The sequence below is a fragment of the Oncorhynchus masou genome, unplaced genomic scaffold, assembly GCF_036934945.1.
Source record: "Oncorhynchus masou masou isolate Uvic2021 unplaced genomic scaffold, UVic_Omas_1.1 unplaced_scaffold_1433, whole genome shotgun sequence".
Lineage (NCBI taxonomy): Eukaryota > Metazoa > Chordata > Actinopteri > Salmoniformes > Salmonidae > Oncorhynchus > Oncorhynchus masou.
In genome coordinates this window covers 70061-95542 of record NW_027004292.1, presented here as the reverse complement: position 1 = coordinate 95542, position 25482 = coordinate 70061, and the positions used below count along the sequence as shown (strand labels likewise).

The 25482-nt window shown below is 42.4% G+C and overlaps 3 protein-coding genes and 1 pseudogene across 4 annotated transcripts in view; 3 read left to right on the top strand and 1 right to left on the bottom strand.

The window, feature by feature from the left end:
- The first annotated feature begins 1960 nt into the window (after positions 1-1960).
- On the top strand, positions 1961-11082 carry LOC135530827 (tripartite motif-containing protein 16-like protein; annotated as a pseudogene).
- On the bottom strand, positions 8771-10609 carry amn (amnion associated transmembrane protein). Its single transcript, XM_064959001.1, has one exon. The coding sequence runs from the start codon at positions 10607-10609 to the stop codon at positions 9173-9175; it is 1437 nt and encodes a 478-aa protein (XP_064815073.1). The 3' UTR covers positions 8771-9172.
- An 801-nt stretch (positions 11083-11883) lies between the features above and the next one.
- Positions 11884-15931, top strand: LOC135530826 (Golgi apparatus membrane protein TVP23 homolog B-like). Of its 2 annotated transcripts, none has more exons than XM_064959000.1 (7): positions 11884-11972; positions 12389-12468; positions 12678-12822; positions 13064-13153; positions 14867-14992; positions 15186-15314; positions 15534-15931. In XM_064959000.1, the coding sequence occupies exons 1-7, from the start codon at positions 11961-11963 to the stop codon at positions 15555-15557; spliced, it is 606 nt and encodes a 201-aa protein (XP_064815072.1). In that variant the 5' UTR covers positions 11884-11960; the 3' UTR covers positions 15558-15931. The 2 variants fall into 2 exon arrangements, with proteins under 2 accessions (XP_064815072.1, XP_064815071.1); XM_064958999.1 differs by having other exon boundaries at positions 11885-11972; positions 12380-12468.
- Positions 15932-16014: 83 nt separating this feature from the next.
- The window catches only part of LOC135530822 (exocyst complex component 7-like), a 20026-nt gene continuing 10558 nt past the window's right edge, over positions 16015-25482 (top strand). Inside the window, exons 1-7 of the mRNA XM_064958994.1 lie at positions 16015-16222; positions 16555-16620; positions 16937-17121; positions 19070-19175; positions 20016-20223; positions 21430-21975; positions 22340-22486. Of these exons, the coding sequence (XP_064815066.1) occupies positions 16163-16222; positions 16555-16620; positions 16937-17121; positions 19070-19175; positions 20016-20223; positions 21430-21975; positions 22340-22486 (1318 nt within the window). The 5' untranslated portion in view covers positions 16015-16162. The remainder of the gene's footprint in view (positions 16223-16554; positions 16621-16936; positions 17122-19069; positions 19176-20015; positions 20224-21429; positions 21976-22339; positions 22487-25482) is intronic.

The following is a 25482-nucleotide window of genomic DNA, read 5'->3' as shown; positions in this document are numbered from 1 at the left end:
CATTTCAACAAAAGTGAAACAGAGCAAGTTAGTCGGGCTGAACCGAGCCCCTCCCCGAGCTGTATTTGTATATGAAAGACAAATGTGTGTTAGATAGATTTCCAAAATGTCAAAATAATTCTGTTACCAGCTCAGCCTCTCACTACATTATTGTAAGATAAGTTGGAGTAGGGTTATAAATAGTTGCAGGAAGTTGGGGTGCGGCGGGAACATAGTGTTGTCTAGAAACATCCCTTCTCTTTAAACAGAAGGAAACACTAGGTAAGGCCTGGTCACTGTGGTTCCTTGACTTCCTTAACTTTGCAGTACATTAGTGATATAGTTTCTCCAGACATTGGATGAGTCTTCTGTGATCATGTCAACCATAACAGCATCTGAAAAACCTTTTATCTCAATGTATGTCAGTTTGTTAGTTATTCTCCTTCATCTACTGTGAACATATGATAACTTTAGTGTAGGACCAGTCATTCCAAACACATTGTCCAGGATGTTGACATTCCAGTTTTCACAGATTATATTGCAGAAGACAGTCATCCCAGCTGACCCAGATCATCTTTGTTGATACAACATTATTTTTTCTATGAAATGCTATTATTAGACAACAACTTTGGAATTGCCACGTCTGGGATGTCCTATGAGGGAGTGTGGCTGTACAGTAATGATTTCATGATTCATAATAATAATAATAATAATTTTGGGGGTGCTTATATTGTATTTGTCCTGTTAAAACAGAGATCTCCACATTCCTTGCCCTCAATACCCACTTCCCCCTTCTCTACACTCAAACCAGCTCCGCCTTCCCTGAACCCAACTGAACGAGGGAGGAGAGAGTGAGAAAAGGAGAGAAAGAGAGACAAGGGAGGAGTGTAACAAGAGGAGGCTCCTGCTGCTGCCGCTGACTCACACGGATACAGTTATTAAGGCGCGGTCCTCAGTTCTGTTCTTGTCTTCTCACTACATTATCTTGAGTTAGGGAGCTGGACAGAGAGTTAGAGAGCAGACTTTCAGAGAGACAGTCTTAGGGTGTGAGAGTTAGGGTGAGAGACGGGGAGAGTGAAATAAACAGACAGAGAGTTAGAGAGCAGACTTTCAGAGAGACAGTCTTAGGGTGTGAGAGTTAGGGCGAGAGACGGGGAGAGTGAAAGAAACAGACAGAGAGTTAGAGAGCAGACTTTCAGAGAGACAGTCTTAGGGTGTGAGAGTTAGGGCGAGAGACGGGGAGAGTGAAAGAAACAAAGAGAGTTAGAGAGCAGACTTTCAGAGAGACAGTCTTAGGGTGTGAGAGTTAGGGCGAGAGACGGGGAGAGTGAAAGAAAGACGGAGAGAAAGAGAAAGTGTTTTTGAGAGAGATAGAGAGAGAGAAAGTGACTTACTGAGCGAGAGAATAGGAATTATAAGAGTAGTGAGGCCTGTATAGGATGTCATGATAGAGTAAGATGTGAAGAAAGATCTGCGCCGTGTGCCTGTTCAGGCCCAGAGACCCAGACAGAGGCCCAGCAGTCTCACCCTGCAGCCTGAAGTAGAGAGGAGAGAGTGAGGGAGGTACTGTGTCTTGGCACACCAGCAACACACAGGACATCCACGAACCAGAGAAAGAGAACATGGAGACCCTCATCATGAAGAATGAAGAGAATACAGAAGAGAGTCATCCCACAACTGGAAGCAAAGATGTCACCACATCCATGATAAACATGTGGGACCTGAACCTAAACCAGGAACAAGAGGACCCAACAACAACGCACAATAAACCAGGGGAGAACACCCAGCCTCAGAACCAGGAACAAGAGGACCCAACAACAACGCACAATAAACCAGGGAGAACACCCAGCCTCAGAACCAGGAACAAGAGGGACAAGAGGACCCAACAACAACGCACAATGAACCAGGGGAGAACACCCAGCCTCAGAACCAGGAACAAGAGGACCCAACAACAACGCACAATAAACCACCCAACAACAACGGGAGAACACCCAGCCTCAGAACCAGGAACAAGAGGACCCAACAACAACGCACAATAAACCAGGGGAGAACACCCAGCCTCAGAACCAGGAACAAGAGGACCCAACAACAACGCACAATAAACCAGGGGAGAACACCCAGCCTCAGAACCAGGAACAAGAGGACCCAACAACAACGCACAATAAACCAGGGGAGAACACCCAGCCTCAGAACCAGGAACAAGAGGATCCAACAACAATGCACGATAAACCAGGGGAGAACACCCAGCCCCAGACAATCTCTAGCGGGTTTACTGTCACCCCAGAAGATGTGCTGTGTGACTCCTGCATCGAGATTCCGTGCCGGGCCCAGAAGTCCTGCCTCACCTGCCTGGTGTCGTACTGCGAGGCCCACCTCAGACCCCACCTGGAGAACCAGAGGTTCCAAAATCACCGGCTGGTGGAGCCCTTACAGGACATCGAGTGTCGCACCTGTGAGGAGCACCGGCTACCGCTTGAACTATACTGCCTGACGGATGGCTGCGGTGTGTGTGTGTGCTGCGAGTGTGAGAGACAGGGCATCTGGGGCACAGTACTGTACCTGTAGAGGAGGCTCGAAGACAGATCCAGGTATTGGTAACATTTATATTTTACCAGTGGAGGCTGGTAGATGGGGAACTAGGGAGGACTGGATTCTTTGTAATGGCTGAGCCCTTCCTCCCCTTTCTCTCTCCACCAGCCACCACTGATACATACAGACACACAACACACTTCCATTGCACAGACAGTGAGTGATAACTGTATGAGTGCTCCCTTTTCTCTGGCATGGACATGTGTTGTTTTGGGTGGTTCCATGAAAACACTGCCTTTTGCAGCCCTTTGATATTTTAAGTAGAAATTGTGCACCAATTTTACATTTTAAAAGCTTGTTATATTAAATGAAGTGTCCTTTAATATAGACCACATGGAGAATTCAATACATCTTTAATATGAATATAATCTTGATTACCCAGAAGGGAAATTCTCGCAAAAGAAGAATGAATCTGTCCACGGCAGATTAATATGAAAAACGATTTGTTAAAGTGCCAAAATTAACAATTTTGACATGTCACTCCTTGCACCCGCTGTGACTTCTGGGAAGATTTGAACACACTTAACCCCAACATTCAGCATCATTGTAAAGCCCTGGTTATGTTGATGACAAAGTCTTGTCTGGAGATGATTATTTATTTCATGTGATGAGTGATTCATTTACGTCGGCCCCTCATTTTAAGATCAACCCTGTTACGTGAACTGAACTCTCGATTTAATATGGTGAAACTATTCAAGAGGAAATGGTCTACCCGGTTACGTTCAACTCTGTTGCCTTATTTGGCACTCAGCAGTTGAAACAATAATAAAGTGTTTTCTCCGCCCCTGTTTCGGTACAAAGCTGAAGGATGGGCCTGGAGAAATAAAACCACTCTCAAATTCATAGACAGAGCTATGGATTTTTTTTTTTTTTTTTTTTACTAGGCAAGTCAGTTTAGAACAAATTCTTATTTTCAATGACAGCCTAGGAACAGTGGGTTAACTGCCTGTTCAGGGGCAGAACGACAGATTTGTACCTTGTCAGCTCAGGGGTTTGAACTTGCAACCTTCCGGTCACTAGTCCACCGCTCTAACCACTAGGCTACTGACCATCAATGATATGACAATTATAGTTTTAAACATGTTTTGAGGCTAAATAGTGTGTTTACATTGACTTTGTTTATCAACATTGCAGTAAAACAAGCTTATATTTTGGGTTCTGATGGGGTACGACAGTTGAACTAAGCTAATAAAACATTTATAAGTTATATTCTTCAAGAATTAATGGGTACATATAAATAATTTATAAGTAAAAAAAAATGGCTTCAGCAACTGCCGATTGCCCCTTTCATAGGTACTTCCTGATGTCTTTTTTTAACCTCTTGAGATGGGAAAACTAGTTTTGTATTAAGTTATTTCTGACAGAATGTTAAAATTTGGTAAAACCAAACTTTTTCTTTTTATACCAAGTTACACTTCTCAAAAGGCACCGGTTGTTGTTGTTTTGAAGTCCAAAACCCCTCTTTTTAGTGTCAGTATTGTCTAGTGATCCAGGACATGATGTAGGGTGCATAGGATAGGGAGGCTCCAGGCAAATGAGTTTTTATGACATCATTTGTTTATCACAAGACTTCAGTAGGTTTCTCTGTGATAAGAAACCTTCTGTGTGACATGTGATACGTACAGCCTGCCCATTGTTCTCTTCCAATAGGTTGCTCTCTCTCTAAAGCTACTGTAGTAAATAAAGCAAATGCATTTCCCATGGGCTATGGTGGTAACCTGGCACTGGTCCCATCACATGGTACTCTTTAAGAAACAGAGCCGTGTGTGTGTGTGTGTGTGTGTGTGTGTGTGTGTGTGTGTGTGTGTGTGTGTGTGTGTGTGTGTGTGTGTGTGTGTGTGTGTGTGTGTGTGTGTGTGTGTGTGTGTGTGTGTGTGTGTGTGTGTGTGTGTGATCGTCTATAGACAGAGCTGCAGAAGAAACAAGGGGAGATTATGAAGACCGTCTCAGTGGCAGAGAATTCCATTGGCAAGCTACAAAGCAACACTGCATCCATAGAGGTTTTTCACTACACCCGCTTTACTTTGACCATTTCCTCTGATCTTAATGAACCTTAAACACACAGCTGATACAACTAAGCACCTCCTCCTCTCCTTTAAAAAAGGTATGTCACACATTCTCTCCATACATTCTTTCCCCACGTTCGCATATTGCTCATTTATCACTTATAACATCGTCTCTGATCTTAATGAACCTCGAAACATACAGCTGATACACATTTACTAAGTACTTCTCCATTCCTCCTCTTTCTCTTTATCACATATTCTGTCCATCTTTCTCTCCCCAGAGCTCGGTGGCAGGGGTACGTGATGTGATGGAGCAGCAGTTCTATCTGCTGCAAGGGGCCGTAGAAGAGGCCCGGAGGAGGGCCACGGAGGTTCTGGAGGGGGAGCAGAGGCAGGCGCTCAGCCAGGCCGAGGGCATCCAGGCCCACCTGGAGCAGAAGAGCCAAGAGCTGAAGAAGACCCTGGCCAGAGTGGAGAGACTCTTCAGGAACAAGAGGGATGTAGACTTCCTGCAGGTGAGAGACTGGGGCTCCGGGGTGAAACTTATCCTATCTACAGACCTTGGATATCCTCCAACCTTAACCATTAGTGGGAAAAATGCTAAACTGACCCAAGATCAGCGTCTAGGCCCGGGGCAACTTTAGCGTGCACCAGAGAGGGTTGGGTTTAATTCAACTTCAATTCAGTAAATTCAGGAATTAAACTCAAATTTGTAGGAAAGCATTGAGGAAAATGAACTGACTGAATTTAAATTGAATTGACCCCAATCCCTGGTGAGTGTCACACATGAAATGAAACAGAACGCATGCAGCTAGTGTTGTTGCTGAAAAGCACAATATCAACCTGCTGCCTTCAAGTCTCCTGTGTCATGATACTGTGAGAGGTATTTTATTTATTTTTTACATTCTATTGGTTGATGCTGCGTTGAATATTTATTGACAAGACATTTCAGCTTAAAATGTTTAATTCATTTGTAAAAAGTTTGAAAAACAGAATTCCACTTTGATATTATGAGGTATTGTTTGTAGGCCAGTGACAAAAAAAATGAATTTAAATTCATGCTGTAACACAACACAATGTGGAAAAAGTCAAGGGGTACTTTCTGAAGGCACTGTAGATTTACATGTATTTTATAGGTTGATGGTATATACTGCATCACACTGCAGTGTTTGGAAATTTATTTATTTTACTAGGCAAGTCAGTTAAGAACAAATTCTTATTTTCAATGACAGCCTAGGAACAGTGGGCTAACTGCCTGTTCAGGGGCAGAACAACAGATTTGTACCTTGTCAGCTCAGGGATTTGAACTTGCAACCCTTTGGTTACTAGACCAACGCTCTCACCACTAGGCTCCCCTACTCATTCTGAGCCCTATCCTGAGAGGATTCATATCTTACCCTTTGCCTCAGCTTTCCCCTATGATCTGTTAAATATTGTCTCGGTCAGTAATTTTGACTCGTCTCGGTCAGCGGTTTTGTAATGTTGACAGTGTCCACAGTGTGAGGGAAGTGACAGGTGGGAGGAGCTATAGGACAGGATCACTGTAATGACTGGAATGGAAGTTAGTGGTTTCCATATGTTTCATATGTTTGATACTTTCCATTTATTCCATTCCAGCCATTAGAATTAGCCCGTCCTCCTATAGCTCTTCCCACCAGCTTCCGCTGCTTACCATAGACACTTCATTTAGATTTTGAAAGGATTTGATAGGTATTAACAGTATAGCCAAGAACCTACTAAGTCTATTGAAGGGAAAGCAATACTACCATATTGCTTTAACCTATCTGAAATGTCTCGGGGTAGAGGTTTGGGGTTATTTCTGGACGGAGTCCTATTGTGCATCCCAAATGGCACCCTAGTTCCCATATAGTGCACTACTTTATAGCACACTACTTTCATGCTGTGATGGAGCAGCAGTAGTGCACTATAAAGGGCATAGGGTGTCATTTGGGAAGCAGATATAGCTGTCTTAGTAGTGTGACAGTAGTGTGAGTGGCTCCTCCTGCTGGTGAATGTAGGAATACTCCGAGTGGAAGACGGGGGCGGTGGATGTCTGTCTGCCTGGGCTCTACGTCGGCCTCACAGATCGCCTGGCCTCCTTCAGCTGCCTGCTCACTGAGTCCACCCAGGAACTGTGTGACCAGCTCAAGGCTACCTACAGGGACAAACTGAAGGACATCTGCAGGACTGGTGATGAGTGTACACATTTTAACTGTGTTCATTAGGCACCGAACACAACAAAACTATAGAAGCCTGGAACAACTGCTCATGTTTCTTTGTTTGTTTTTGTTGTTGACGTATGCTGTTTCACGACATAATGAAAGCGACCCAAGTTGTTAGTATAAAAGAGAATATTCTCCCAATGACTTAGCTAAATAAAAGTGAAATAGTGGTTGGATAAGTAACCATAGTCTTCCCAATGCATTGTATTATAGAGAGTTCTCTGTGTATTACCTGGAGGATAACTCTTTCTCCTACACTGACCTACAGAGAAACTGGGCATTACAACCATGGTCCATCCCACGTTGTCAAAGTCTTTTTCACTGCCTGAGCCTGAGATGCGAGACGACTTCCTCACGTGTAAGATGTCTTTTTTATTGCATTAGCAACCATTTCTAATTTGATTTGCATAGCTAGTGCTCTTCACAATGAGCAAACCCTTTTGAGAAATAGCCTGACTTGGTGTAACCTTTCACATGTGTTAAAGCGACTGAGGTAGCCTTTGAATAAGTATGTGTGTGTTTGTATTGTCCCTGCATGTGTCCTGTGCTGGCGACAAATCCATTTTCCCCTCTGACGATTAATAAAGTTTATTCAATTAAATGTGTCTACTTGGCAGATGCCAGCAGTCTGACCTTTGACCCAGACACTGTCCACAAGTTCCTGAGACTAACCGAAGACGACAGGAAGGTGACCAACACCACGCCCTGGCAGCACAGCTACCCAGACACACCCGAACGCTTCGAGTACTGGCGCCAGGTGATGACCTCAGAGAGCCTCTACCTGGGCCGACACTACTTTGAGGCAGAGCTGAGTGGGGAGGGTGTGCACGTGGGACTCACTTACAAGAGCATCGACCGGAAAGGCGTGGAGAGAGGCAGCTGCATCACAGGAAATGACTTCTCGTGGAGCCTCGGAAGGGAGGGGCGGAGCTTGTCCACTTGGCATTCTGAAATGGAGGCGGTCGTGGAAGCCACAAGTGTGTTCACCAGAATCGGCGTCTACATCGACTTTGACTCAGGCTCATTAGCTTTCTATGGTGTGACTGACATCGCTATGACACTCCTCTACAGGTACAAGGCTGAGTTCATGGAGCCCTTGTATCCTACTGTCTGGCTCTCAAAGAAGGACAGTGTGGTGTTATTGGTTGGTCCTAAGGACCCCCCACTAATGAAGAGCTCAACTCTGCCTGCCACCCCCATCACTCCCATGGCAACATCAGCTCCTGTCAGTCCAGAATCATAATACTTTGACTGCAGAAGTGTAGTTAGGTTAGAGAGGCGGACCAGTACACACTTCTGTTTCTCACAAATACAATAAAGTATCTATTCTATTCATAAGCAGTTGCCTTAAGTGACTGATACTGTACTTATTTAACAGGACACAGCATCAAGTATCACAAGACAACAGACAGGGACTTTACAGGGGGTGTCTGCACTCATCCAGGACCTATATATTAGGCGGTGTCAGAGGAAGGCCCAAAACATTCTCCAGATTCCAGTCACCCAACTCATAGACTGTTCTCTCTACTACCGCACGACAAGCGGTACCGGAGCGCCAAGTCTAGGTCCACAAGGCTCCTTAACAGCTTCTTCCTCAAGCTATAAGACTGCTGAACAATTAATCAAATTGCCACCCATACTTTGTTTTTACACTGCTGCTACTCGCTGTTTATTATCCATGTACAAAATTACCTCGACTAACCTGTACCCCTGCACATTGACTTGGTACCGGTACCCCCTGTATATAGCCTTGTTATTGTTATGTCATTTTATTGCGTTACTTTTTATTTAACTTTTAACTTTAGTTTATTTTAGTAAATATTTTCTTTACTCTATTTCTTGAACTGCATTGTTGGTTAAGGGCTTGTAAGTCAGCATTTCACAGTAAGGTCTGGACCTGTTGTATTCGGCGCATGTGACAAATGTAATTTGATTTGATATAGAACAAAACATGACACTGTGGGATTGAGGAAAAACTTTTTAACTGCCCTTTTTATTGGAACAGGTTAGCAGGTGACTGACTTGCTAACTACTGTGATTGGTCTTTCATATGCAAAAACATACTATGTTTATTTGACATTGTGCTGAGTACTAACTACTAAGATGAGTTCAAGGGCTGTCTTTCATTGTTGTGTCAATGGTCAATCCAATGTAAATCATGTTATCAATGTGACAAAGCTTTTGTCAAATCTTTTCAGAATTGATTTACAAATATGAATTGCTTGACTTTTTAAAATACCTAATACTTCATATGAATTTAAGCATGAAACATAGTATTTTTACATTTTAGATACATTTTAGATACATTACAACACGTAAGAAATTATTCTCATAAGAATGTGCACAAAATATTTACAGATACCATGATACACAGTCTCAGACAGTAAAATCGATTGAGGTCTCGTTCTCATCATACGCAGGATTAACAAAATGCACACCTGACGGAGTCAGGGAGATAGAGTTGGCGGCTTCAGTCCCATAGATACCTGGTACTTCGGGCATCATGGTGGGCTTGTCGAAGATGGGGTTTTCAAAGCCGTGGTCCGTGAAGTCCCCTATCTCCTCCTGGCTTCTCCTTAAGCTGCTCAGAGAAGGGATGGAGATGGTGGGCATGGTGGGCAGTTTTATGACGCCTCTGCGGAAGAGGACAGCCAGTAGGGGGAGACCAGAGACTACTATCAGGACGCCGAACACGGCTCCCACCACAACTCCTGCGTTGTCCCCTGCCCCGTCACCACTGGTGGCCCCAGAAGAGGCCTGGAACTCAGCCCCGGTTATGCCCAGGTTTGAGCCTTGGGCTTGGACGTCCTTCAATATGTCCCGAGCCAGTGCCTCTGCCACCGCACCAGACTCCCCATCTAGTAGCACAATCTGGATCTCAGCTGCAGCCGCACGTGGGATCACCCCGAGGAAATACTGAGATTTGAGCACCTTGGACATGCCTAGCTGAATGGACTGGTACGAGGGCAGACCAAGGAAGAGGTGCTGCAGTCGATTCCGATAAGACTCAAGGATGAAGCCTGAGGAATAGTGGATGGTGACGATGGCGCTGCACACGTCGCAGCAGTGTCCTGTGGGGTACAGTGGCTTCTTACAGCTCATAGGAGCGCATGTCACAGTGCCGCAGATCCTGTTGTGATTCGCAGAGTTCCCACAGTCACAGCCAGAGGCATCACTGCAGCCAGAAGCCCCGACGCTGGGGGATGAGGTTCCGTGGAACTGCAGCCGGCCAGAGTGTGAGCCCAGATAATGGGTGAACTCCGAGCTGCTTCTGAACTTCTTCCCCAGAACGGACACACTCTGGACAGGGACGCTGGGCTGGTTGGAGGTAGTGTCCACGCGGAACGAGGAGCCAGCGCGGAACAACACGTTGTCATACTGGCAGGGTACGCTCTCCTCGTGTACCGAGAACAGGAAGCGACCTTTCTCCAGGTCGTCTAAAGACTCTGCTGCCTGCCACAGCGCCGGGTCGAACCACTGCAGAGACTCTGCATCTTTGAACTGGGCGGTGACGCCGGCCCCGCAACCGGGGTCCCCTCCATTACTGACCGTGAAGCCGCCCCCCGAGGGAAGGATGAACTCTCCGTCCACCGGTAGCCGGATCTCCTGGATGGAGTGGACCGTCTCCACATACACAGACACTTTCCTCTGAGGCGAGAACTGCACTATGTCGTTACCGCAGGGCACAGACCCTTTGTCCCAGTTGGTCTTGTTTTCATAGTTAGTGTCGGGTATCCACTGCTTGTACAGGGCGTCAGCTGCCCCGAACAGACAGAGACCGAGGAGAAGAAACACGGCTGGTGCTTTTGGCATCCTGAATGCTTGTGACAGAAGCGGATGAACTACGGGGTGACCTTTGTCTCTGGCAGTGTGACTGTCACATGAGGGAGTGAGTGCACAGGTTCCCAGATTATGAAGTTGATGAGCTCTGGTAGACTCATCTTTACCGGCTGGTCACCAGCTTGGTCAAAGATTAACTGCTGTTGCAGCCGCAGCAATAACACCCCAAAATAACAGTGTAGATGTCTCTATGAAAGAAAAGTGATTTGATTTAGGCTGACATCTTTTCATAGCCTTTATGCCTAAAAACTGTATGGTGAAAACTGTATAGTGTTAAAAAAAATGTGCATCTACAGTAAAAGTAAAGCCGCTATAGTGATGTTTCTTGTGACCAGCGGTGGATTTTTTTTTTTTTTTTTTTTTTAAGTCATTGGGAACTCATCAATGTTAAATCTAAACATTCTATGTAAAAAAAACATTAAAACAAAAAGATTTGTCAAACTCTGTTCCCATATACTTCCTTGATTGCTACCAGTCATTTAAGGCAGAGTTTCTCCTGGGGCCCCTCCTGTGTGCACATTTTGGTTTTTGCACGAGCACTACACAGCTGATTTAAAATAACCAACTCATCATCAAACGTTGATTCATTTAATCAACATTGTAGTGCTAGGGCAAAAAACTAAATGTGCACACAGGACCGAGTTTGGGAAACCCTGGGCTGGGTTCAGTATGTTTTTACGTTCTCGAACGTTCAATTGAACAGAAACATTTCTGTACTGAACGACCAGTTGAAAAACAGGGAGGGGTTGTATGTTGGGAAACACTGTCCGCATGTCCACTACCCTTTAAAAACGTAACTCATTGCTTCAAGCCACACCCACCAAATTGAAGCAAACCTTCATATTTACAGTCATTGGCGCAAACATACCTTAAAGTCTGTTCAAGAACGTTTTGGGGAAACGTGTTGTTCAGAACTAACCGTTCTGCAACAATTGAACAACGCACCTCTGATATAGGGTCGTGTGGGCGCTATACATATTGGTGATGGATTATTTTCTTGGGGGTGAGACGCTTTGCAGGTGATCAAGGTGGGTATGAAATGAAACCATTAAACATTAAAGACGTGAAAATGATCAGTCTAATCACAAGCAGTAAGTTATGTTCGAGGTAAAGATATCGCCATGAATATTTTTTTTTTATTAATTAAGAAATTAATTTATACAATTAGTGATATCACATTTCACATCACATTAGATTTTCAAATCTCTGGTTCAGATCTTTACAAAGTTGCAACCAGGCAACTTATTCTGCACCCATGAGTGGGGTCCTTCATACAAGCATGTTTATTGTTTACCTACACGTCATCCGGAAGTGAGTGTCAAAGATGATGAGACTGGTGAGATCTCTTACTATTTTCAAACAAATAAGTTGTTTTATATCTTTAATTAATGATGACACTGTGCCTGGTAACGCTTTACTGTTCAAGTTGCTCTCATGGCGTTTTTCTTAGCGAACTTTGTTGCCCTACTTCAGTGAGCCTTACTAGCTAACTGTTAGCTAGCTTGCTCACTTAACTTGTTCTTTTAGCTAGCTACGTTTCTATGCAATTATTTGAATAGATAAACCTTTGTAATGTTTTAAACCGAACTATTTAACTAGAATGCACAAATGACCCCAGAGCCATCTAATTAGTGTGTCACTCACTGTCATGTCAGTTAGCTGTAAGTTACAGTAGTAGCTATCTAAGTAACGTTAGCCACCTCAAAATGAGCCTTGTTTGACAGCTCATTTCTTTCTTGAAAGGATTCACAGGAGGCAGATGCTCCACTCTTCGGTGACGATGATGATGATGATGCCCCCACCGCCACCAGACAGAAGAAATCAGAAATCAAGTGCGTTTTGGAAGTTGATTCACTAATTGATGAGGAGTAACAGAACAAACTGATATTTTCATTTCCACCCGGATCAGCTATTCTGATCACCAGAATAAGAGATATTGTTTGTGAACTATTCCTCTCTCTGTGTGTGTGTGTGTGTGTGTGTGTGTGTGTGTGTGTGTGTGTGTGTGTGTGTGTGAGATCAAAACCTGCTCTTGTTTTAGGCATCCCCTGGCCACGTTCTTCCATCTCTTCTTCCGCACCAGCGCCATCTTAGTCTACCTACTGTGTGAAATCCTGAGCAGTAGTTTCATCGTCTGTATGGTCACCATCATCCTCCTCCTTTCATGTGACTTCTGGACAGTCAAGGTGGGTAGGTTGTCACAGTTGGATGTGGTACAACTTTATTTGGTCATACCCTTTTCACACTATCGTGTTGGCCTGGATATTTTCTTTTCACGTTGCCCTTTCCCACATGTTTCCAGCAATTATGTTGGATGTATAACCAGGCCAGGCTAGCACAGCTTGACAGAGTAGTGTGAAAGGGGTCAAAGTTGCCTTTGTTTTATAGGTCCAGTTGGTGAGTGATTCCATTGTGTTTCTTTCTCAGAATGTGTCTGGCAGGTTGATGGTGGGCCTCAGGTGGTGGAACCAGGTGGATGAGGATGGACAGAGCCACTGGGTGTTTGAGTCCAGACCAGTACGGTTGCAGTATAGTCCATGACTGTATTTGTATTTATTACGGCTCCCCATTAGCTGCTGCCAATGCAGCTGCTACTCTGCCTGGGGTCCAACACATTAAGGCACTTACATATAAAACAAAAGATAAAACAGTACATCATGTAACCACTACATATCTACAATACAAAATGTATAATACCATATTACAATATACATATGTGCTAGTACTTGTATGTGTGTGTCTGTACATTTGTGTGTCTCTTCACAGTTCCCACTGTTCCATAAGGTCTATTTTTATCTATTTAAAAAAAAAAGTCTGATTCTACTGCTTGCATCAGTTACCTGATGTGGAATAGAGTTCCATGGAGTCATGGCTTTATGTAGTACTGTGCGCCTCCCATATTCTGTTCTGGACTTGGGGATTGTGAAGAGACCTCTGGTGGCATGTCTTGTAGGGTATCCATAGGTTTCTGAGCTGTGTGCTAGTAGTTTAAACAGAAAGATTGGTACATTCAGCTTGTCAACACTTTTTACAACAACAAGTAGTGATGAAGTCAATCTCTCACGCACTTTGAGCCATGAGAGATTTACATGCATATCATTAATGTTAGCTCCCCGTGTACATCCAAGGGCCAGGCATGCTGCCCTGTTCTGAGCCAATTGTAATTTTCCAAAGTCCGTCGTTGTGGCACCTGACTACACTATTGAACAGTAGTCCAGGTGTGACAAAACTAAGGCCTGTAGGAGCTGCCTTGTTGATAGTGTTGTTAAGAAGTCAGAACAGCACTTTATTATGGACAGACTTCTCCCCATCTTAGCTACTGTTGTATCACTGTTTTGACCATGACAGTTTTACAATCCAGGGTTACTGCAAGCAGTTTAGTCACCTCAATTTCCACATTATTCATTACAAGATTTAGTTGAGGTTTAGGGATTGATTTGTCCCAAAAACAATGCTTTTAGTTTTAGAAATATTTAGGACTAAGTTATTCCTTGCCACCCGTTCTGAAACTAGCTGCAGCGCTTTGTTATGTGTTGCAGTCATTTCAGTTGCCGTAGTAGCTGACGTGTTGAGTCATCCTCATACATAGACACACTGGCTTTACTCAAAGACAGCGGCATGTCATTAGTAAAGATTGAAAAAAGTAAGGGGCCTAAACAGCTGCCCTGGGGAATTCCTGATTCTACTTGGATTATGTTGGAGAGGCTTCCATTAAAGAACACCCTCTGTGTTCTGTTAGACAAGTAACTCTTTATCCACAATGTAGCAGGGGGTGTAAAGCCATTACACGTATGTTTTTCCAGCAGCCGACTATGATCAATAATGTCAAAAGCCGCACTGAAGTCTAACAAAACAGCCCCCACAATCTTTTTATCAAATTCTCTCAGACAATTTGTTTACTGTAAAATAGCATTGTATCTGGTCAAGAAGGTTACTAAGGGTTTGTAACAGGCTGAGTGGAGTTGTAGTTGTGCCTGTCTATTAGTTTAGTTTTCATTTATTTATTTGCACCCACAAAATACATGTGAAAGACAAACAGTGCCGATAAACAACAAGGTGGGTTTGGAAATCCAAGAGGGCTTATATGAAAATTGCACCCCCCAAAAAAACGGTATATAGAAAATCAGACTGTTCAATCAATTAAACAAAGCACAGAGTCTACGACTGAAAGAATTGCAACAACTAAGACTTCTGTAGACACGTGCTTAATTTTCCCATCTCTCTCTGTAGGCAACCAGTAGAAAAGTTCCAACCAACTCTGAATCACAGATCTTCTGGCTGGGTCTGGTTGTGTGTCCAGTCCTCTGGGTCATCTTTGTGTTCAGTACTCTCTTCTCCTTCAAGTTTAAGTGGCTGGTGGGTTCAGTACCTTTCCTTTCTCCATTTGAATTTAGACATCTCTAATTTCCCACCCGATAATTAATATGTCAAACCTAGTATGAAGCTTGCTATATGATTTAACATAAACAGATACATGCATTGTTTTGGGTTCTCAAAGAAACATAAATAATCACAACGCATTGCATTTTTATGTCATGTCCCCTTGCAGGCAGTGGTGATCATGGGTGTGGCATTGCAGTGGGCCAACCTGTATGGATATGTGCGATGCAAAGTAGGCGGGAAGACCAACTTCAGGAGCATGGCAACCAACTACCTTGGCAGCCAGTTCTTCAAACAGGTATATAGTTCTTATTTAAAAACAGATCATATTAGACATTTCAGCTCATGGGTAGCAATTCGGAGGATAATAAACACCAACTTATTTTTAATTTCGACTACAATTGTATTTCCCATTTGAGATCGGGTTCAGTTGCAACATGGACTACTTTTGTCTGTGATAATATAGTTATAGGATATTTCTGCCATCTAAACATTCATGTTTGTTTTCTTTATATAGGCAATGGCCAAACAGGGACCCTAGAGGTGGATGTGCAGAGAGAAGAAACATTAGGATTTCTGCTAATGTAATATTTGATGTTATCAAGAGGATCTTGCCTTGCTTTAACTGAGGCATAGGCTACTGTTATTTTTCTTAATTCCTGTTGAACAGGTGGAAGGCATCTCTCTATTCTGAGGGCACGGGGTTGTTTCCTACAGAGTCCTACAAACGATGTAGTATAAAACTAAGAGACTACTAGGCTTCTTTGTATGTTTGTTTCATTTGTTTTCCTGCTAAATATTCAAATACAACCTTGTTAATGATTGATAACTGCTGATTGTAATATAAGACATTTGTAAATATTATATTGACATAAAATGTCTGGGTGAATGAATAAAAACACGTGTGTGAGTCAAGTGAGTTGTAATAATATCATGCAAAAAAAATGTCCACACTAAATGCAGCCAATGGAATTTGTCCTTGGAAGTTTGGCGCAAAGAAGCAGAAGCCACTTGACTAACCGTCAACAACCCTTTTAACCTGTGGTTCAGTTGGCTAACTCATTTACCTGGCAGGGGGTGAACTGTTTTACAAATGCTTGACAATAAAATAGTAAAGTTATACCTAAAAAGGGAATTGTTAACAGAATGGCTGCGACAGATGAAACATATTTGAGGAGAGAGAAGATTGAGGAGAAGCTCAAGCGGGTAACGTTAGGCTCGCTGGCTAGTTACAGTAGCTAGCGTTAGCAAGTCAAGTTATCATCCATGAACTCGGACTAACGTTAGCAGCTGTAGCTTGTATCTAGTAACACGCCTGGGTTAGGGTGTCATTCAGACCACACAATGGCTAGTGAACACTTCACATGTCTGTCCAAATATATGACATTGCTTGCTCGAGTAGTAGACTTACTAACGTTTTGACTATTTGTATGAGAACTCACTATAGCCTCATTAAATGCAACAATAATATGTAGGGAGAGCTAACGTTAGCCAAATTAGATTAAACTAGCTAGCTACCAATCCGTTTTCTTCTCAAGGATCAAGATCTGCTGACTTTCGTTAGCGACAGCCTCAAAAGAAGTGATCAGCTGACTAAAGGCATGGTAAGCTTAATCTGAAATCAAAGAACTTGAATCCTCTTACATAAGCTAGCTAACTGTTTGCTACCTGACTTGTGTCCAACTAAAGTTACTGTGTCACAGATATGAATTAAATCAGTGTTTGATATGGGCCGGAGCTCACTGAAACTGAGTACCACACCTCAAATGTGCTACTACTTGAGTTTCTGCACTTCTTACAGAATATTATTAGCTAAAACGTATTGGTGAGTTAATGTATTGAATTGCAAATGAAGTAGAGAGCTTCAGTTCTATGCAAGCTTTAACGTGAGACAGTGTAGCTCAAGGTGTAGTGTCCTAGGTGTCCATTCTCTCGTCGTTGGAGGGCCGTTTGGAGCACCTGGAGAACTCGGTCATTCCCATGCATGACAGCACACAGAACCTACTGCAGCTGAAGGGGACAACGCAGAAGACATTATTCTACCTGGACGATGCCATCAGCCATTACCAAGCCGTCCGAGACACAGACAAGGTCATCATACAGGGGTGAGAGTAGGGAGAACGATGTAACACACACACTCACACAAGCCCCATATTTGACCTTGTATACCCTATTCACAATACTGTGTGGAGTTGGCCTGCACTGGCCTGGTTAGGTTACATTTAGTTGCTGGAATTATACTGGAAAAGGACAATGATCCAAGCCAGCACAGTTTGTATTGAGAAACCACGAGAGAGTGAAAAGACTACTACTGATGTTCTGTTAATTGAGGTTCAGTATGATGTTCTGTTAATAGAGGTTCAGTATGATGTTCTGTTAATAGAGGTTCAGTATGATGTTCTGTTAATAGACGTTCAGTATGATGTTCTGTTAATAGAGGTTCAGTATGATGTTCTGTTAATAGAGGTTCAGTATGATGTTCTGTTAATAGAGGTTCAGTATGATGTTCTGTTAATAGAGGTTCAGTATGATGTTCTGTTAATAGAGGTTCAGTATGATGTTCTGTTAATAGAGGTTCAGTATGATGAGGTTCAGTATGATGTTCTGTTAATAGAGGTTCAGTATGATGTTCTGTTAATAGAGGTTCAGTATGATGTTCTGTTAATAGAGGTTCAGTATGATGTTCTGTTTACGTTCAGTATGATGTTCTGTTAATAGAGGTTCAGTATGATGTTCTGTTCAGTATGATGTTCTGTTAAGAGGTTCAGTATGATGTTCTGTTAATTGAGGTTCAGTATGATGTTCTGTTAATAGAGGTTCAGTATGATGTTCTGTTAATATGTTCTGAGAGGTTCAGTATGATGTTCTGTTAATAGAGGTTCAGTATGATGTTCTGTTAATAGAGCGTTCAGTATGATGTTCTGTTAATAGAGTTCAGTTATGATGTTCTGTTAATAGGCGTTCAGTATGATGTTCTGTATGATGTTCTGTTAGAGGTTCAGTATGATGTTCTGCTAATAGAGGTTCAGTATGATGTTCTGTTAATTGAGGTTCAGTATGATGTTCTGTTAATAGAGGTTCAGTATGATGTTCTGTTAATAGAGGTTCAGTATGATGTTCTGTTAATAGAGGTTCAGTATGATGTTCTGTTAATAGAGGTTCAGTATGATGTTCTGTTAATAGAGGTTCAGTATGATGTTCTGTTAATAGAGGTTCAGTATGATGTTCTGTTAATAGAGGTTCAGTATGATGTTCTGTTAATAGAGGTTCAGTATGATGTTCTGTTAATTGAGGTTCAGTGATGTTCTGATCAGTATGATGTTCTGTTAATAGAGGTTCAGTATGATGTTCTGTTAATAGAGGTTCAGTATGATGTTCTGTTAATAGAGGTTCAGTATGATGTTCTGTTCAGTATGATGTTCTGTTAATAGAGGTTCAGTATGAGGTTGTTCTGTTAATAGAGGTTCAGTATGATGTTCTGTTAATAGAGGTTCAGTATGATGTTCTGTTAATAGAGGTTCAGTATGATGTTCTGTTAATAGAGGTTCAGTATGATGTTCTGTTAATAGAGGTTCAGTATGATGTTCTGTTAATAGAGGTTCAGTATGATGTTCTGTTCAGTATGATGTTCTGTTAAGAGTTCAGTATGATGTTCTGTTAATAGAGGTTCAGTATGATGTTCTGTTAATAGACGTTCAGTATGATGTTCTGTTAATAGAGGTTCAGTATGATGTTCTGTTAATAGAGGTTCAGTATGATGTTCTGTTAATTGAGGTTCAGTATGATGTTCTGTTAATAGAGGTTCAGTATGATGTTCTGTTAATAGAGGTTCAGTATGATGTTCTGTTAATAGAGGTTCAGTATGATGTTCTGTTAATTGAGGTTCAGTATGATGTTCTGTTAATAGAGGTTCAGTATGGGTCAAGGGAGAAGGAGAGGGAGAATAGTCATATTTGTGTCAACTATGTGTGTCAAATACATGACAGATCAACTGATAATTTTAGAATTAAATACATAATTTGTTTCTGTATGTACATGTGTTTCTTTGCGAAGGCCTACAGGAAGACTTTCTGACTATCTAGCCTGTGTTCACCGACTCAAGAAAGCAGAGGAGTACTTTCAACAGGAAGACCCGGACGGGCCTGAGCTGAATATGCTGGTAACACTGTTTTCATGTATGTCTGTTGCCATCTCTAATTCAATCAAGCCAGGTTCTCTTTGTAGAAGTATGAATACTATCAAACAGTTGGACAAGAGAACAGAGTATGCTTCGCTTCAGTGAAAGGGTGCTCATTAATCACAAGATGCCTTATTTTACTAGAAGAGATGGTCGCTATTAAATCACTACAGTCACTATCCAATAACTGTTAGATTTAAATCACTATATAGTCACTATCCAATAACTGTTAGATTTAAATCACTATACAGTCACTATCCAATAACTGTTAGATTTAAATCACTATATAGACACTATCCAATAACTGTTAGATTTAAATCACTATATAGTCACTATCCAATAACTGTTAGATTTAAATCACTATATAGTCACTATCCAATAACTGTTAGATTTAAATCACTATATAGACACTATCCAATAACTGTTAGATTTAAATCACTACAGTCACTATCCAATAACTGTTAGATTTAAATCACTATATAGACACTATCCAATAACTGTTAGATTTAAATCACTATATAGACACTATCCAATAACTGTTAGATTTAAATCACTATATAGACACTATCCAATAACTGTTAGATTTAAATCACTATATACAGTGCCTTGCGAAAGTATTCGGCCCCCTTGAACTTTGCGACCTTTTGCCACATTTCAGGCTTCAAACATAAAGATATAAGTCCCCTAAAATTCTAATTTCAATTCTCTTCAATGCTTTTCAATGAGGAACATTTGGAATAGGAACTGACATTTGGTTTACTTTCTAAATTGACTGAGTTTGAAATGGAATTGACCCCAACACTACTCTAACTGTTTTTGCAGAGAGGTCGTTTAGAGAGTGCCAAGTCACAGCTGGAGTCCGAGTTCCAAGTCCTGTTGGGGCGCTACAGCAAGCCAGTGCAGACAGTCAGAATCCTGGATGTCCTGGACAAAAAGTCACTGAATGGGTCTGCAGGCGGAGTGGAGGAGGTACAACTCATACCCCAATCTAGGCTTCAGGACATCATCTCCATCTCCACCTGGCTGATAGGTAAGGTAGTGGTGCTGCCCATCTCCACCTGGCTGATACTGTGGTACTGCCTGTTCACCTGTAGTATGTCTCTGTCACTAACAGGAGGAGGTCCCTACTCTCAGCATTCTTGTCCATGTTGTAAACCAGGGTTGGGGTCAATTCCAGTAAATTCCAGAAGTACACTGAAATTCCAATTCACTTCAATGCTTTTCAGTGAGAAAAATTTGCAATTGGAATTTGTTTTTTTAACTTTCTAAATGGAATTGATCCCAACCCTGGTGTAAAGTTTAACCACATAATTCAGTGGATTCTTGGGTCGTGTTCTTTAGGAAAAAAATAACTATTTTGAAACATGTCTAATAAGACGTTACAAACACGTGTTCTATATTGCTTGCCCCTCCTGAACCAAACCCTGATGTTAAAGGCAGAGTGTAGCAAATGCTAATGATGTCAGTATTAATCCAGATGAGGGTGTTAATGATGTCAGTGTTAATCCAGGTGAGGATGTTAATGATGTCAGTGTTAATCCAGGTGAGGGTGTTAATGATGTCAGTGTTAATCCAGGTGAGGATGTTAATGATGTCAGTGTTAATCCAGGTGAGGGTGTTAATGATGTCAGTGTTAATCCAGGTGAGGATGTTAATGATGTCACTGTTAATCCAGGTGAGGGTGTTAATGATGTCAGTGTTAATCCAGGTGAGGATGTTAATGATGTCAGTGTTAATCCAGGTGAGGATGCTAATGATGTCAGTGTTAATCCAGGTGAGGGTGTTAATGATGTCACTGTTAATCCAGGTGAGGATGTTAATGATGTCACTGTTAATCCAGGTGAGGGTGTTAATGATGTCAGTATTAATCCAGATGAGGGTGTTAATGATGTCAGTGTTAATCCAGGTGAGGATGTTAATGATGTCAGTGTTAATCCAGGTGAGGGTGTTAATGATGTCAGTGTTAATCCAGGTGAGGATGTTAATGATGTCAGTGTTAATCCAGGTGAGGATGCTAATGATGTCAGTGTTAATCCAGGTGAGGATGCTAATGATGTCACTGTTAATCCAGGTGAGGATGTTAATGATGTCAGTGTTAATCCAGGTGAGGATGCTAATGATGTCAGTGTTAATACAGATGAGGATGCTAATGATGTCAGTGTTATTCCAGGTGAGGATGCTAATGTTGTCAGTGTTAATCCAGGTGAGGATGCTAATGATGTCAATGTTAATCCAGGTGAGGATGCAGCTCTGACAGCTAAGAGGAGAGTCTCTGCCAGCAAATTCAAAACACGGTCACTGGAAAGAAACCCATCCCACCACTCTCTGGGAAAACTGGAGCCCAGCAGCTTTTTCACCAATAAGTCCTACTGCTCCAAACTCAAAACACAGTCTCTAGGCAGAAAGCCATCAATAGAAATCAAGCCATCAATGGACTCTCTTGGAAAACTGAAAGCAAACAGCCTGTTCACCAAGATGATTGGCCTGAATTCATTTGGTAAATTCAAAACGCAGTCCCTGGACAGAAAGCCATCACTAGACAAGAATCCATCACTAGACTCCCTCGGAAAACTGGAATCCAGTAGTTCTTTCACCAAGGTATCCACCTCGAAGCCGTGCAGCAGACGGAATATTCCCGATATTAGACAACCATCTTTGGAGTCCATCCCATTTCTGCCTCGAGACTCCACCTCCCATACCTTCCCATCTTGCAAACCCAAGCCCCCAGCTTCCACCTCCTACATCCTGCCATACTTTAGACCCAAGCCCAGCTCAGCCTTTGGTAAGTTAAACGCAGCCTTGGTGGCATCTCTTCTATTGAGAGGGTGGAGGCGTATCTGTATCAATTAGCTTTCTTAAATATACGTAACTGAACTGACGTTTTGGTGAAGGCCAAGACCCTCCCACATGTCCCCTCTGGGGGGGTTTCCCTGACCTCTCCCTGCACAATTATCCTTCACTTCATTGTATTATATGTTTGTTGTATCCGTTTCTTTATGTTCTTGGGCTCGTGTATCTGTAACACGGTTTATCTCTGCCACAGCGGACCTAGGATTTGAACCTGCGTCCCAACAGCACAACATAAACACCCTTTGCTCCATTGATCAGTGGTCATGGTAATCAGTCGTGCTGTTATTGTTCCACAGACCTCAAGGCCCACTACGCCATGGTGCGCTCCAATCAGTTGGACTGCTCCATGAAGGGTTTGAAGGACCACAAGAGTAGGAACCTCCTCTACCCGGTGTTGCAGAGCAGGCGTGTGGATTCTGCCGTCAAGAAGAACAAAAAAACAGGTCATGAAAGTCCACCTTGCACACCACCTTCATGATGGTTATACATACAGTGCCTTGCAAAAGTATTTATCCCCCTTGGTGTTTTTCCAAATTCTTTATTTTTTATTTCGATTTAATGTAGTGGACATACACAAATATTCCAAATTGGTGTATTTTTTTTATTATTATTTTTCAACAAAAAAAAACTGAAAAGTGGTGCGTATTCACCCCCTTTGCTATAAAGCCCCTAAATAAGATCTGGTGCAACCAATTACCTTCAGAAGTCACATAATTAGTTAAGTAAAGTCCAATCTAGGTGTGCAATCTAGGTGTCACATGATCTCAGTGTATACAGTGCCTTGCGAAAGTATTCGGCCCCCTTGAACTTTGCGACCTTTTGCCACATTTCAGGCTTCAAACATAAAGATATAAAACTGTATTTTTTTTGTGAAGAATCAACAACAAGTGGGACACAATCATGAAGTGGAACGACATTTATTGGATATTTCAAACTTTTTTAACAAATCAAAAACTGAAAAATTGGGCGTGTAAAATTATTCAGCCCCCTTAAGTTAATACTTTGTAGCGCCACCTTTTGCTGCGATTACAGCTGTAAGTCGCTTGGGGTATGTCTCTATCAGTTTTGCACATCGAGAGACTGAAATTCTTTCCCATTCCTCCTTGCAAAACAGCTCGAGCTCAGTGAGGTTGGATGGAGAGCATTTGTGAACAGCAGTTTTCAGTTCTTTCCACAGATTCACGATTGGATTCAGGTCTGGACTTTGACTTGGCCATTCTAACACCTGGATATGTTTATTTTTGAACTATTCCATTGTAGATTTTGCTTTATGTTTTGGATCATTGTCTTGTTGGAAGACAAATCTCCGTCCCAGTCTCAAGTCTTTTAAAGACTCCATCAGGTTTTCTTCCAGAATGGTCCTGTATTTGGCTCCATCCATCTTCCCATCAATTTTAACCATCTTCCCTGTCCCTGCTGAAGAAAAGCAGGCCCAAACCATGATGCTGCCACCACCATGTTTGACAGTGGGTATGGTGTGTTCAGGGTGATGAGCTGTGTTGCTTTTACGCGAAACATAACGTTTTGCATTGTTGCCAAAAAGTTCAATTTTGGTTTCATCTGACCAGAGCACCTTCTTCCACATGTTTGGTGTGTCTCCCAGGTGGCTTGTGGCAAACTTTAAACTACACTTTTTATGGATATCTTTAAGAAATGGCTTTCTTCTTGCCACTCTTCCATAAAGGCCAGATTTGTGCAATATACGACTGATTGTTGTCCTATGGACAGAGTCTCCCACCTCAGCTGTAGATCTCTGCAGTTCATCCAGAGTGATCATGGGCCTCTTGGCTGCATCTCTGATCAGTCTTCTCCTTGTATGAGCTGAAAGTTTAGAGGGATGGCCAGGTGTTGGTAGATTTGCAGTGGTCTGATACTCTGTCCATTTCAATATTATCGCTTCCACGGTGCTCCTTGGGATGTTTAAAGCTTGGGAAATCTTTTTGTATCCAAATCCGGCTTTAAACTTCTTCACAACAGTATCTCGGACCTGCCTGGTGTGTTCCTTGTTCTTCATGATGCTCTCTGCGCTTTTAACGGACCTCTGAGACTATCACAGTGCAGGTGCATTTATACGGAGACTTGATTACACACAGGTGGATTGTATTTATCATCATTAGTCATTTAGGTCAACATTGGATCATTCAGAGATCCTCACTGAACTTCTGGAGAGAGTTTGCTGCACTGAAAGTAAAGGGGCTGAATAATTTTGCACGCCCAATTTTTCAGTTTTTGATTTGTTAAAAAAGTTTGAAATATCCAATAAATGTCGTTCCACTTCATGATTGTGTCCCACTTGTTGTTGATTCTTCACAAAAAATACAGTTTTATATCTTTATGTTTGAAGCCTGAAATGTGGCAAAAGGTCGCAAAGTTCAAGGGGGGCGAATACTTTCGCAAGGCACTGTATATACACCGGTTCTGAAAGACCCCAGAGTCTGCAACACCACTAAGCAAGGGGCACCACCAAGCAAGCTGCACCATGAAGACCAAGGAGCTCTCCAAACAGGTCAGGGACAAAGTTGTGCAGAAGTACAGATCAGGGTTGAGTTATAAAAAAAATATCAGAAACTTTGAACATCCCACGGAGCACCATTAAATCCATTATTAAATAATTGAACGAATATGGCACCACAACAAACCTGCCAAGAGAGGGCCGCCCATCAAAACTCATGGACCAGGCAAGGAGGGCATTAATCAGAGAGGCAACAAAGAGACCAAAGATAACCCTGAAGGAGCTGCAAAGCTCCACAGCGGAGATTGGAGTATCTGTCCATAGGACCACTTTAAGCCGTACACTCCACAGAGCTGGGCTTTACAAAAGAGTGGTCAGAAAAAAGCCATTGCTTAAAGAAAAAAATAAGCAAACACGTTTGATGTTCGTCAGAAGGCATGTGGGAGACTCCCCAAACATATGGAAGAAGGTACTCTGGTCAGATGAGACTAAAATTGAGCTTTTTGGCCATCAAGGACAACACTATGTCTGGCACAAACCCAACACCTTCTCATCACCCCGAGAACACCACTGTTTTTCATCGGCAGGGACTGGGAAACTGGTCAGAATTGAATGAATGATGGCTCTAAATACAGGGAAATTCTTGAGGGAAACCTGTTTCAGTCTTCCAGAGATTTGAGACTGGGACAGAGGTTCACCTTCCAGCAGGACAATGACCCTAAGCATACTGCTAAAGCAACACTCAATTGATTTAAGGGGAAACATTTAAATGTCTTGGAATGGTCTAGATCTCAAAGCCCAGACCTCAATCCAATTGACAATCTGTGGTGTGACTTAAAGATTGCTGTACATCAGCAGAACCCATCCAACTTAAAGGAGCTGGAGCAGTTTTACCTTGAAGAATGGGCAAAAATCCCAGTGGCTAGATGTGCCAAGCTTATAGAGACATACCCCAAGAGACTTGCAGCTGTAATTGCTGCAAAAGGT

What these genes read in the sequence shown, in the direction of transcription:
- amn (XM_064959001.1), bottom strand. Translation starts at nt 10,609, where the DNA reads ATGCCAAAAGCACCAGCCGTGTTTCTTCTCCTCGGTCTCTGTCTGTTC.
- LOC135530826 (XM_064958999.1), top strand. An exon ending in CAGAAGAAATCAGAAATCAA is followed by an intron (nt 12,469 to 12,677) that starts GTGCGTTTTGGA and finishes CTCTTGTTTTAG; the next exon opens with GCATCCCCTGGCCACGTTCT. An exon ending in GTGACTTCTGGACAGTCAAG is followed by an intron (nt 12,823 to 13,063) that starts GTGGGTAGGTTG and finishes TTTCTTTCTCAG; the next exon opens with AATGTGTCTGGCAGGTTGAT.